The sequence below is a fragment of the Giraffa tippelskirchi genome, chromosome 13, assembly GCF_054371585.1.
Source record: "Giraffa tippelskirchi isolate mGirTip1 chromosome 13, T2T-mGirTip1v1.2.pri, whole genome shotgun sequence".
NCBI classification, from domain to species: Eukaryota; Metazoa; Chordata; class Mammalia; order Artiodactyla; family Giraffidae; genus Giraffa; species Giraffa tippelskirchi.
The window spans coordinates 59,917,233-59,929,469 of record NC_137287.1 but is presented as its reverse complement, the minus strand read 5'-3'; the positions used below and the strand labels follow the sequence as shown (position 1 = coordinate 59,929,469).

At 43.8% G+C, this 12,237-nt stretch overlaps 1 protein-coding gene across 35 annotated transcripts in view; it reads right to left on the bottom strand.

Annotated features, from left to right (window-relative positions):
• Positions 1 to 12,237, bottom strand: part of CELF2 (CUGBP Elav-like family member 2) — a 316,757-nt gene that overhangs the window by 91,015 nt on the left and 213,505 nt on the right. For all 35 annotated transcript variants that reach the window (XR_014072471.1, XR_014072473.1, XR_014072472.1 and 32 more), the window contains one exon: positions 11,087 to 11,169. Coding sequence is in view for 28 of the 35 variants with exons in the window: in XM_081554061.1 (XP_081410187.1) it covers positions 11,087 to 11,169 (83 nt within the window). In the remaining 7 variants the exon portion in view is untranslated. The remainder of the gene's footprint in view (positions 1 to 11,086; positions 11,170 to 12,237) is intronic.

The window sequence follows — 12,237 nt, the reverse complement described above, 5'->3', positions numbered from 1 at the left end:
CAAGTCGCTCCCTTTCTCTGAGGTTCAGCTTCCTTACCAGCAGAGGGGCTGGGTGACACCTGCCTCGTGCAATAGCTGTGACAATGCCAAGTGCTACATCCCGAAAGCCTCCATTCATCGGGGGCCTGAGACCTGGGCCAGTGACAGTCGTTACTACGTAGTGATTTTCACTGTCGTGCTGTGTTGGCCTCTTGAGTCTGACTCCCTAGCTCCTCCAAGGGGGCAGGCATCAGACAAAAATCTCCCATCAGGAGGCCAGGCTATCAGGGAGGCTGAGGGACTGTGACTTTAATTCTAGTTCCATCACTCCTGTGCCAGGAGAGGGCAGAGAATTTAATTTAATCTTCTGGAGCCTCTGTGTCCTCCGTACAACAAGGTGAACGCTATCACTTCATCCCAGAATGTTTTTACGATGGGCAGCAAATAAACAATATCAGAAAGCCATCTACAAACACAGGCAACTCACTATGCATGCAGACCAGGGACAGAGACCAAACAAAGGAAACCCGCCTCCATCCTGGAGCCTCATTAGGTTAAACACCCTCGTCAGACCAAGACTGGAAGCAGGGAAATGGACTGACCTGCTGGCGTTCACCGCCTTCCCTTTCCTTTCTCTGTTCCCTGGCAGAAGAATCGTGAGCGCTAACCCCCCACTAGTCCTCAACCGGAGGGAAGCAGACAGGCTGGGAACACACTGGATGGCCTGCTGTGTCTGCACCAAGTCCTCTGCCATCACCACCCCACACCCGAAGCAAGTCACTCAGAGACGTTCACCTTCCTCCTGCCCGTGGACCTACATTCCTACCTAGACAGGTTTCCTTAAATTCAACGGGACACTAGTGCAATCGACGCACAGGCGCCTGAGAAGGGCTCTAAGGGTCATTTCAGTCTGACCGCGTCACTCTTTGGATGAAGAAAGCACGGACTCGCGAGTGTTTCTGGAGTACTAGGGGGGAGGCGGTGGCAGTGCAGACACGAATTTCGAGTCCTGACGGGAAGTGAGGACGTCAGGAACGGCAAAAGGAACATGGGTCACAGCGCCCCTCCTGAGCATCCCACAGCCGCTGCCCTTTCTCCTTTCATCTCCGTGACTCGTGGGTGAGAGCAGGAATGATCTGGCCCTGAAATACTGCTCTGTTATCAAAACAACTTTACTAGCTCATGTCATAACACGCCTCCTGAACACCAGTGCACCGTGACAGTCCACGGCCACCACGAGCAGAGGACACATGAGGTCCTTTCCCTCCGGCCCCAGGGGCTGGTCTTCTTCACTTGCTCCCAAGCAGACTGGCTCCAGCCGGCAGTGGAGCTCCGAGGCTCCCTCTTCCGGCATCCCTGGCCCCGGCTCAGCCGCTCTCTGTTTCTTGGTGGCTGGGGAAGACCTCAGGGTTCCTGGAGAGCTCTCCTCACAGCTCCCCATGTCATATACACTTTTTGGTGGCCCAGAGTTGGAGGCTCTGAACTGGCCATCCCACCTCCATCAGACAGTCTCTTGAGTTGGGCTCAGCCCACCCGTGAAAAGAGTAGAGGTCTGCCCAGCTTAACAGCCCTGTTTCGGGTGATGCATTCTCACACAGACCACTCACTCTAAAGATGGAATCTGGACTCTTTCCCAGCTTTTAAAAATTTCCCCTTTCATCCCTTCCTCCACAATTCCATCCAGACCTTTAGTCAAATTCATGGGTTTCCCCCCTCAGTCTTCTCTTGAATGAAATCTTATCAGCTTCGTGGGAACTGAGATTTGTGTAACTGAACCGAATACAGCAGGTCCCCGACACACGAGGGGCTTTCTGGTGGCTCAGCAGTAAAGAATTTGCCTGCAATTCAGCAGATGCGGGTTTGATCCTTGGCTTGGGGAAGATGTCCTACAGAAGGAAATGGCAACCCACTCCAGGATTCTTTCCTGGGAAATCCCATGGACAGAGGAGTCATGGCAGGCTACAGTCCATGGGACTGCAAAAGAGTCAGATATGACTGAGCAACTAAACCACCACCACCACCTACATATGAACCTTCATGGTGCAAACTTTCAAAGATCCAAATGTGTGCTGACAACGTTCAATCACGTGAGTTAGTTTACGTGTCTGGGGTACATTGTCACACGCGAGCATCCTCTACAAGCAGCTGTGCTTTTGTGCACTTTACTGTGAAGTACTGCATAAAGTACACTAGTATAGTATCTTTATTTCAAGCCCAGGATGTCTGGAAGCAAGTGCAAAAGCAGTAGTGTACAGTCAACTGTGTTAGTCGGGTATCTAGACTAACTTTCTTGGACTTACGTACAAATCGGGCTTACACAAGTGCTCCTGAAATGGAATGTGCTCTTGGAACAGAACTCGTTCGTACGTAGAGGACTTGCTATATTCCCAAATGATAAACTCTGAAATCTAACTATGACTTCATTTTACCATCCATTTCTTTCAGACACCAACATTTCTCAGTGACACAGGTGACAGTGCAGATGTGGCCAAACATCTGTGCTAGGTTACAGGCATGCACACTTAGGTAAGCCATTTCCTTCTCCAGAGGATCTTCCCAGACCAGGGATCAAACCTGTGCCTCCTGCATTGGCAGGTGGGTTCTTTACCACTGAGTCACTTGGGAAGTTGCTAAGCTCTCAGAACAGTCCTATTAATTAGGTCGGTGTTTGAGACTGTGTTGTTTGCAAAACAAAACTGGAAGGCCTCCCACTGAGTTCTGTTACCAAAAAAGTGGTGTGCTGTTTCCTGTTTCAACCCAGGCTTCCCATCTCAGCCATTCTCAACTTGCCACCACTAAGGAGCCCTCATGAATCACCTCCCACAGGCTTCCTTGTCTCAAGGAGGCCATAATTTTTAAAAAACTGGTTTTTTGTTTAAGGTAATCAAACCCAAACACCAGGAAATGCCCAAAGTTACTGCAAGGATTGTTGGCCTGTCCAAAGCAGAAGCTCCCACTATACAGGTAGCTTGTAGAAGCTTATGGTGGGTAAATGGACAGTTTCCAACAGCCTTAAAATTTTTTTTTTAATTGGAGAATAGTTGGTTTAAAATGTTATATTAGTTTTTGCTGTACAGCAAAGTGAATTAGTTATATATACACGTCTATCCACTATCCCTCTTTTATTACAAATTCTTATCCCATGTGGGTCATTACAGAGTACTGAGAAGAGTTCCCTGTGGTCTACAGTAGGTCCTTATTGGTTATCTATTTTATATACACTAACGGACTTTTGTCTGTTAGTTGCTTAGTTGCATCTAACTCTTTGCGACCCCATGGACTTTAGCCCACCAGGCTGCTCTGTCCATGGAATTCTCCAGGCAAGAATACTGGGGTGGGTTGTCATTCTCTTCTCCAGGGAATCTTCCTGACCAAGGGTCTCCTGCATTGCAGGCAGATTCTTTATCATCTGAGCCACCATGGAAGCCTAATAGCTTGTTATAAAGTATTAAAACGTACTTTCCCAGATCCCTTGGGATTGGCTTGAAGCCTGGGAAGAACCAGGCCAAGGATTTCTTCCTCCCTCCAACTTTCTTGGGTCTAAGCCAATGAGTTGGCCTGCAATCCTGCCATACCAGGCTGAGATCCCTTTGGGGCTGGTTCTATACCCTGGACCTGTCTTCACAGTGGCTTGGCTCCGGAGATGCAGGTGGTGGGGTGGGGGTAGGGGTGGGGGCTTCTGCACCCGTCCCTTCCAGGAGCTCCTCCAACAGCCACACAGTGGTGCTCTCCATCACAGGCCTTTCAAAGTCATTTTATTGATAATTAGGACTTGCCTGGTGGCTCAACCAGTAAAAGAATCCACTTGCAATGCAGGAGACACAGAAGACACGGTTTGATCCCTGAGTTGGGAAGATCCCTGGGAGAAGGGAATGGCTACCCACTCCAGTATGCTTGCATTGGAAATCTCATGGACAGAGAAGCCTGGCGGGCTACAGTCCCTAGTAAGAGAACACAGGCACAGTAGGAAAAACAGCTGCTCAGGGCTAGAAAGACCAAACATCTCGGCCCTGACCAAATTCTGCAAAGTTAAGTTTGAAGAATGCACACCCAACGGGTGTCCTGACGTCGTCCCCAGCAAATACATTTTATCTGTTGGGTTGCTCCTCAAAAATTTCACACCTACAGAAATTGTCAAGTAGAAATAACGTCTTATAAGTCCATTTCTTCAGGGGCTCAGAAAGCTTTACATACATTATCTCATTCAGTGCCTACTCTTCTCTTAAGGAGGTGGAAGGCAGGGATTACCACCATTAAATGGCAGTTGTCAAGTGCTGTAGTACATGTGCTATGAAGCAGCTATGATCCTAAGCTGAAACAAAACTCATCCAAACAACAAATGTGAAGAATTACACAGCTCATGAAGTCTAAGAAAAGTGACGACCGAGCAAGGAATAATATGTGGGCAGACCAAATAGAAAATGAGACTTTCTGCTATTTCTTCCTGTATTTATTTGACTGAACTAATAACCACATGTGGATGTGTGTGAATGTTTTTCCTGTAGGAATACAGAGATATACATAAATATATAGATCTCTATATGTGAAACAAACTATCATTATATACACAGTTCAGTTCAGTCACTCAGTCGTGTCCGACTCTTTGTGACCTCATGGACTGCAGCAAGCCAGGCTTTCCTGTCCATCACCAACTCCTGGAGCTTGCTCAAACTCATGTCCATTGCGTCAGTGATGCCATCCAACCATCTCATACTCTGCCCTTCTTCTCCTGCCTTCAATCTTTCCCAGCATCAGGGTCTTTTCAAATGAGTCAGCTCTTTGGATCAGGTGCCAAAGTATTGGAGTTTCAGCTTCAGCATCAGTCCTTCCTATGAATATTCAGGATTGATTTCCTTTAGCATGGACTGGTTGGATCTCCTTGCAGTCCAAGGGACTCTCAAGAGTCTTCTCCAACACCACAGTTCAAAAGCATCAATTCCTCGGCACTCAGCTTTCTTTATAGTCCAACTTTCACATCCATACATGACTACTGGAAAAATCAGTTTTGACTAGACAGACCTTTGTTGACAAAGTAATGTCTCTGCTTTTTAATATGCTGTCTAGGTTGGTCATTGCTTTTCTTCCAAGGAGCAAGCATCTTTTGATTTCATGGCTGCAGTCACCATCTGCAGTAATTTTGGAACTCCCCAAAATAAAGTTTCTCACTGTTTCCATTGTTTCTCCATCTATTTGCCATAAAGTGATGGGACCAGATGCCATGATCTTAGTTTTCTGAATGTTGAATTTTAAGCCAGCTTTTTCACTCGCCTCTTTCACTTTCATCAAGAGGCTTTTTAGGTTTTCTTCGCTTTCTGCCATAAGGGTGGCATCATCTGCATATCTGAGGTTATTGGTATTTCTCCTTAAATCTTGATTCCAGCTTGTGCTTCATCCAGCCCGGCATTTTGCATGATGTACTCTGCATATAAGTTAAATAAGCAGGGTGACAATTTACAGCATTGACGTACTCCTTTCCTGATTTGGAACTAGTCTGTTGTTCCATGTCCAGTTCGAACTGTTGCTTCTTGACTTGCATATAGATTTCTCAGGAGGCAGGTCAGGTGGTCTAATATTCCCATTTCTTTAATACAGAGATATACATAATACATACATAATACAGAGATATAATAATACATAAATACATAGCTCTCTCTATGTGAAACAAGCTATCATTATATACATCTAGAATCACAAATCCACATGCATCTTACATTTTGGGGTGTTTGGGCAAAATCATTTTTTTGAATAAAACTCAATTCCTCTACAAGTATTTTTCTTTAACTCATTTGGGCATTAAATACCCAAGATCAATTTATTAAGCACTAACTATACATAAGCACATTGGCTGGCTTTGTTTCTTAAAGATTTAGTTATAAATATCACAGTAGCTACTATAGGTCTTGGAACCTAGAATGGTGCTTGACCAACCATAAAATTCAGTAAATATTTGTTGAACGAAGGTATGAATATTTTGTGTGTTCTCCATGGCACAGGAGTTTGAGGACTCAAACCTGTTCATACTGATCTTTTGCCTTTTTTTTTTTTCTCTCTAACAATTTTCAATGAAAGGCACCCGAGGGGGAAAAAATACTTTGAGCACAGCCTTGTCAGGCTTTGATTCAAACGAGATGGTTTAGGGGGAAATTTCCATGATAGGAAGAGATGGAGCTTGAGATATTTTTATGGCAGAAATAATGATGATGATGATGATAAAATAATCACCACGGCTCTAGGAACAAAGACATTACGTACATATCAATAATCAGAAGAGGTGGTGCAGGGTGAGTGAGTCCCTGGAAAAGCATTAGTGGGCAAAGTGAATTTGGTCCCAGTGACAGTCATTGCTGCTCTGCTGCAAGAAACGAGCCCCAGCACTCCTCTCTGAGAGGACACTGCAGGACAATTCTATGGAGGGTTGTGTTCCAGGCCACCAGGGAGGGCTGCCCGCCCACACAGGGCCAGCCGGGAAGGGGGGCATTCACGCCATGCGGGCGAGCACATGTGGCCCAAGAGGGCATTTCATTTACAGCTTCCTCCTGGTGGATCAAACCCATTGGTTTTTATCTCTCAGATCTACGTGTCATTCCCGTCTGCCACGGCTAACGTGCAGCGCTCTAAACAAATGTGCTCTTAGGGCAGTAACTCCTTAACATAAACTGCATTTAATAAAACTGGTAGGGACTCTTAGAAAGGAGGGAGGCAGGCTTGGAGAAAGTGGCTGGAAGAAATTTGCAATTAATATTCCAATTTCTCCTTGCCATTCAAATTTAAGAGCTTTTTCAAAACTGTATTCGTCTCTGTTATTACATCCTTAATTAAATTAATTTATACGGTGAATGCTCTAACGATGCTGCTGGAGATTTTCAATCAAAAAGCCTTATTGAGAGAGACAATGTGTGTGAAAACCTTGAAAAAAGAGTGGCGCTAGGCCTGGAGCAGGGGGATATTTGGCCCTGACACCCGATTATTGAAGGGGTCGTGGCAGTTTTCCTGGGCCTCCACTGGGGCCGTTACTTTATTTTTTAATTAAGCTAAATTAGGTCAGGGAAAACAAAATGAATCTCGAGAATTGCCTTCACAGGGTTTTTCTCTCTGGGAAGCACCATGGCAGACGATGACATTTCTATTGAGTAATTCGACCAGCGAGGTTGTGCCTGCCCGAAACCCTAAACAAAGATAGTACCTCTCAGCCTCATCGGCTGTATCATCAAAGGAGAGGCAATCAGGATTTGTCCAAAGACACAAACGGCTCAGCTGTGGCAAAAGTCAGGCTAAGAAGTTAGTACCAAGGCCAGTGACTCACCCAGTGGTCCTTTTTGCACAGACATGGTCACAGACTCACTCGGGCAGAGCTTTGCTGCCTGGCCCACTGGAAGAGCCCGATACTCTTGAGTGGTTTGTTAACCTAACATGCCTGTGTGCTCAGTTGTGTCTGACTCTCTGCGACCCTTTGGACTGTAGCCTGCCAGGCTCCTCTGTCCATAGGATTCTCCAGGCAAGAATATTGGAGTGGGTTGCTAGTTCCTCCTCCAGGGGATCTTCCTGACCTGGGGATCGAACCTGCGTCTCCTGTGTCTCCTGCATTGCAGGCGGATTCTTTACCTGCTGGGCCATCAAGGAAGCTCTAACCTAATGAAATGTTAGTAATAAATCATGCCCTGTGCCTAAGATGTGATCTCTTCCTTAAGTGTCAAACCACTATCTCTAGAGCAGAGTGTCACCAAACCAGGAGAAGGATCTCCCAACCCTCTGAAGCTCATTTCTTGCTCCCTATGTAGAGCTGCTGAATTTGCTCCCTTATCTTCTAAGAGTGTATTTCTAGGATTTATTTTGAGCATTTCAGAGGATGTAAGACCCAGTGTCTTTCTCAGTCACACAGTAAGAGATAGGCTTAAGAGATGTGTCCTTGATAACTTTGTGCTGCTAAGTAACGCCCTGATGCTTCTCCCTACACCCCACCAAGGAAAGGGTCTCTATAATCCACACATTACGTAGGAGGAAGAGTGCATAAAGAATGTTCAACTGCATAAAAGAACGGCCCATCAGCTTTTCTTTCTTTTCCATATGAACCAAGTTCTTTGTTTCTCTCAAGAATGAAAATTCCTTGACATTCACCAAGTTTGGCTGCATGATGAAAAGTTCCATATGACAAAACACATCAACTGCAAAAGAAAATTAAATAGGGGGAAAAAAAAAAAGGCAAACCAAACACCCAGCACTATTTGATCTTGTTTTAAATGGAAAGTTTTGGACACTTTAGAAAAAAAAAGGCAGCAAGTGCTGTTTTAATGGATTTTATCCACAGGAGAAATGATTACAACCAGAAAAGCTTTAAAGTGTCAGCTGGTGATGCATTTTTCTTTATCCTTTTTATTTTTATTCAGAAAGAAACTGAAGGCATATGGCAAAGTGCATCATTAATTTCTTATTAATTTCATAATAGGAAGGCAACCAGTTAAAATAGTAGTGCTACAACTTTAAATTACTGAACTTGCTTGGGATTTAATGAGAGATTTAGCGCAGCAGGGATTCTATTAAATTAAGTTGTGCCTTCACATCACAGTGGGAAAACAGGTGTATATTGGTTTAGAATTATGGAAATGTTGACTAATTCCAAGGCTTGTAATCAAACAGCAAGGCACCCTGTAATATTTTTTCCCCAAGAATATGCATTAATCTTTTATGTCTGGTCCCATTTTTTCCCGTCCACCAAAGCTCCCAGCTGATAGGAAACCACTTTCATGTTCTAGCTGGAGCTGTTAAGGGTGATGCTGATCAGATAAAGCAATACATAAATGTGAGATGTGGGACTCTGCTCCCATTCACCTAATTTGAAATGGCAGATGTAGCAACAGTGTGTGTACTGTGAAGCCTCAGCGCTTACAAATCAGACCTGACTTCTCAGAATTTTCACTTAACCTGCCTCAAGTAATTGGGCAGAGGAAATTGAACCGGATGAAAAGAAAGCTGAAAACAATCCACAAACCGTCATTTCCAACCCCAGAATTCTTGTCCTTAATAATGGGTTTCCAAAATCAGCAGCCCTGACTTCTACATGCAGAAATTTTTAAAGCAAAAAAGAGACATGGGTAACAATTTTTTTTTTTTTAAATACAGAAGATGCTATTTGTTTGCTGAAAAAGGGGTCAGAGTAAGATGTCCGATGTCCCAAACAGAGGCAAGCTCATCAGTCATTTGTACGAGTTTTAACACAGCCCTAGAGAAGGCAATGGCAACCCACTCCAGTATTCTTGCCTGGAGAATCCCAGGGACGGGGGAGCCTGGTGGGCTGCTGCCTAAGGGGTCGCACAGAGTCGGACACAACTGAAGCGACTTAGCAGCAGCAGCAACACAGCCCATTCGTTAACTCTGGGTTTTAAGGAGCATCTTCATGCATGAAAATGGCATGTTAGGAGTTGTGCTCCTTCCAGTGGAGGGGATGAACTCAAATGAACCAAGCTTCACATTAATTTAAAATAGGATGAGATTTGGCACCAATAGACTCTAAATGCTATAATAACAATCCATCATCTCAAGTAATTTGTTTAAACACATAGAAGGGATTTTGCACACTAATTATTGTAAAGTATTTCATTCTAAAAGAAGGCATACCAAGTGGTCTCTGGGTTGGATTAGGAGCCTGGGAAATAAAAATTATTTTTTTTTCCTACCATAGACAGTAAATATTTACCTTGGTTGCTTCATTCAATAATGTAACCTAATATTGCAACCTCCCAGAACTTACATTGGAAAAATTCCACTTACACAAGGAATGAAGCTGAAATACTTAAAAAAATCATCAGGCAAAGCACTTAGACCCAGTAAAATCTTCCCTACTAAAAAAGTACCTAAGACGTTTCAGAGAGAAGTAGTTAAATTAAATTACGAGGGAGAATTCTGGTATCACGCTTGCTTTTCTGAATCCCAGTCTGTCTGATTTGCTCACACAAAAAGGGGAAAACCAAAGCAGTGTGGTTTGAGACCACAGTTCATAATTTACTATTTTTTTGTTATTACCAAGTTAATGTTTTGAAAACCTTTTACTGAGTATCTTGCCACTAAAATATATAATTTTCAGTGGAGCTAAGGTGAATTAAACAAATGCTGTCTTCTCTGGAGGTGACAGGGTATCAAATGACTTGTGTACATAGGTTTGCATGACAGATAAATGAGAAGACATTACAATTATACCCTGAATGTTACATTAGGGACATCATGTTATTTTTCTTTTACTCTTATCAAATCAGGTTTCAATAAAATCATTAACACAGCACTGCTTACCAGAGGTTCTTCATTATCAGCAACACACATCTTTCTGCCATTAAATAAACTCATCCCTGATATCTGAATCAACAGGGAAAATATCCCAACTAGCACAGAGAAATTTACACCAGCATGCACTAGATAAAATGGTCACAAACCCCCAGAAATCATGTATTCTGATGCAGCAGCTACAGCCAACATTAGTTCATTTCTAGTGAATGGTACCAAATGTCCAATATGACTGGGAAGGAAATGGAAACAAAAAATTGTAAGCTTTGTATTTTCTGTTCTCTATTGACATGAAGCCACAAATTGGGCATTAAAACATTGACTTTGTTAACCACCACTGACTGTTTAGAAGCCATTAGGAGGTTGAATATTACGGCTGTGCAGAGTACATTTTGTCCTTTCAAAAGAAAAATCTAAGGACTAAATTTGAAAAGAGGCTCCTGGTGAGTAAAAGCTTTTCCTTTTCCATTTGCTCCTCTCATGTATTGCATGCATGTGTGCGTGAGTTCTTTTTTTTCCCCTTTCACAATCGCTGCCCACCCAATCCTCTGTAGCAGCCACTGCGACCCAGTGGGGTCATTGTGATTTTCCGACCAGGGGACACACTCTCTGAGAGGTCTTTCTGTCAGTATTAATGCCAGCGCTTCTTGAGGGGCTGGCCAGACGCTCTGGCTGCTGCAAGGGGGACCGGGGGATGGGTCGGGGGTTAGTCAGCACACCCGCCTCAAAAGCCCAAAGTCATTTTTGGCACTAAGAGCCCATCACTAGAACCTTCAGTTGAAAGGACCATTTTCAAGCAATAAAGTGATTCTGGTACAAAAGTAAACCGACTCACCCCAGGTAAAGTTTTAATATTGTGCAGTGCATTCTGGGCCTCAAGTGCAGCTTTTCTCGTATAAAATGTTACGAAACAACAACCTACAGAGAGAAATGAAAAGGTTTTAGAAATTTCTGTGAATGCTTTGCTTCGATATAATGGAGACTGGGGCGAACGAGTCAACTACTTAAAAGGATGCACAATTTAAAAATAAGGTGCATGGGAACAGTAATAACAACAGCTCAAGCATTTACCCAGCGCCTTTCATCCTAAATCATATTTATTAGCTTTTTCCCATGTTGGGGAATCAATTCATAACTGCACACCAACTACCAGGAACCCGCATCTTCAGGAACGGGGTGGGAGGCCGTGGGTGAGTTGTTAATGGGACTTGTGGCGCAGTCACAGCATCAAGTGAAGTGTTTAATCACAACCACAAGAGCAGACACTTATATTAACTATAATTGTCTTAAAGGATATCTCTAGAACATTGCCCTTTTAAAACACTTTCTCAACTCTGAGGCTTAGACAATCGGATGACAAGCTGCCTAGGAGCTGAGACCATGCCCTCTTCTTTCAAATTTCCACCATAGCACATAGTGCAAAGTTCCACACACAAAACATGCAATATTTGTCTGTTGAAATGAAAGACTCTATTTTAGCCAGTTGAGAAAGTGAGCTATATGTGGTGGGCAGATGCTGAAACAGATGTTTGCACTCTCTGTGCTGAGAATGAAACATGGCCGTGAGACGTCAACCCCACTAACCTCTTGATTCCTCATTTCTAAGAGGTGATGGGAGTCCAGGCTGAAGGCTCCTCCAAGGGAGACCAGCCTGTACCCTTCTCCAAACCACCTCCCTCCACCAAAGAAAACAGTCTTGAAACCTCTCATTCCTTCTGTATTCTAAAGCAAGACTCACCCCTTTTTCAACCTGTGTCTAAAGATACTGGTTAACATGGTTAAGCCAGATGAAGACACTGGTTAATAATCTGTTAATTAGCATAACGTTTCTTAGCACAACCAAGTGTAGATAAAAGGGACAAAAAACTTTGGAAATTAAAAGAAAAAGATGCTCCCTCTGACCTGCCTGTCTTGGATGAGTTGGGCTGAGCAAAAGAAGCAGAGAGATGCAGTCACACTCATTTCACTCTGATTCTTATCCTAGCG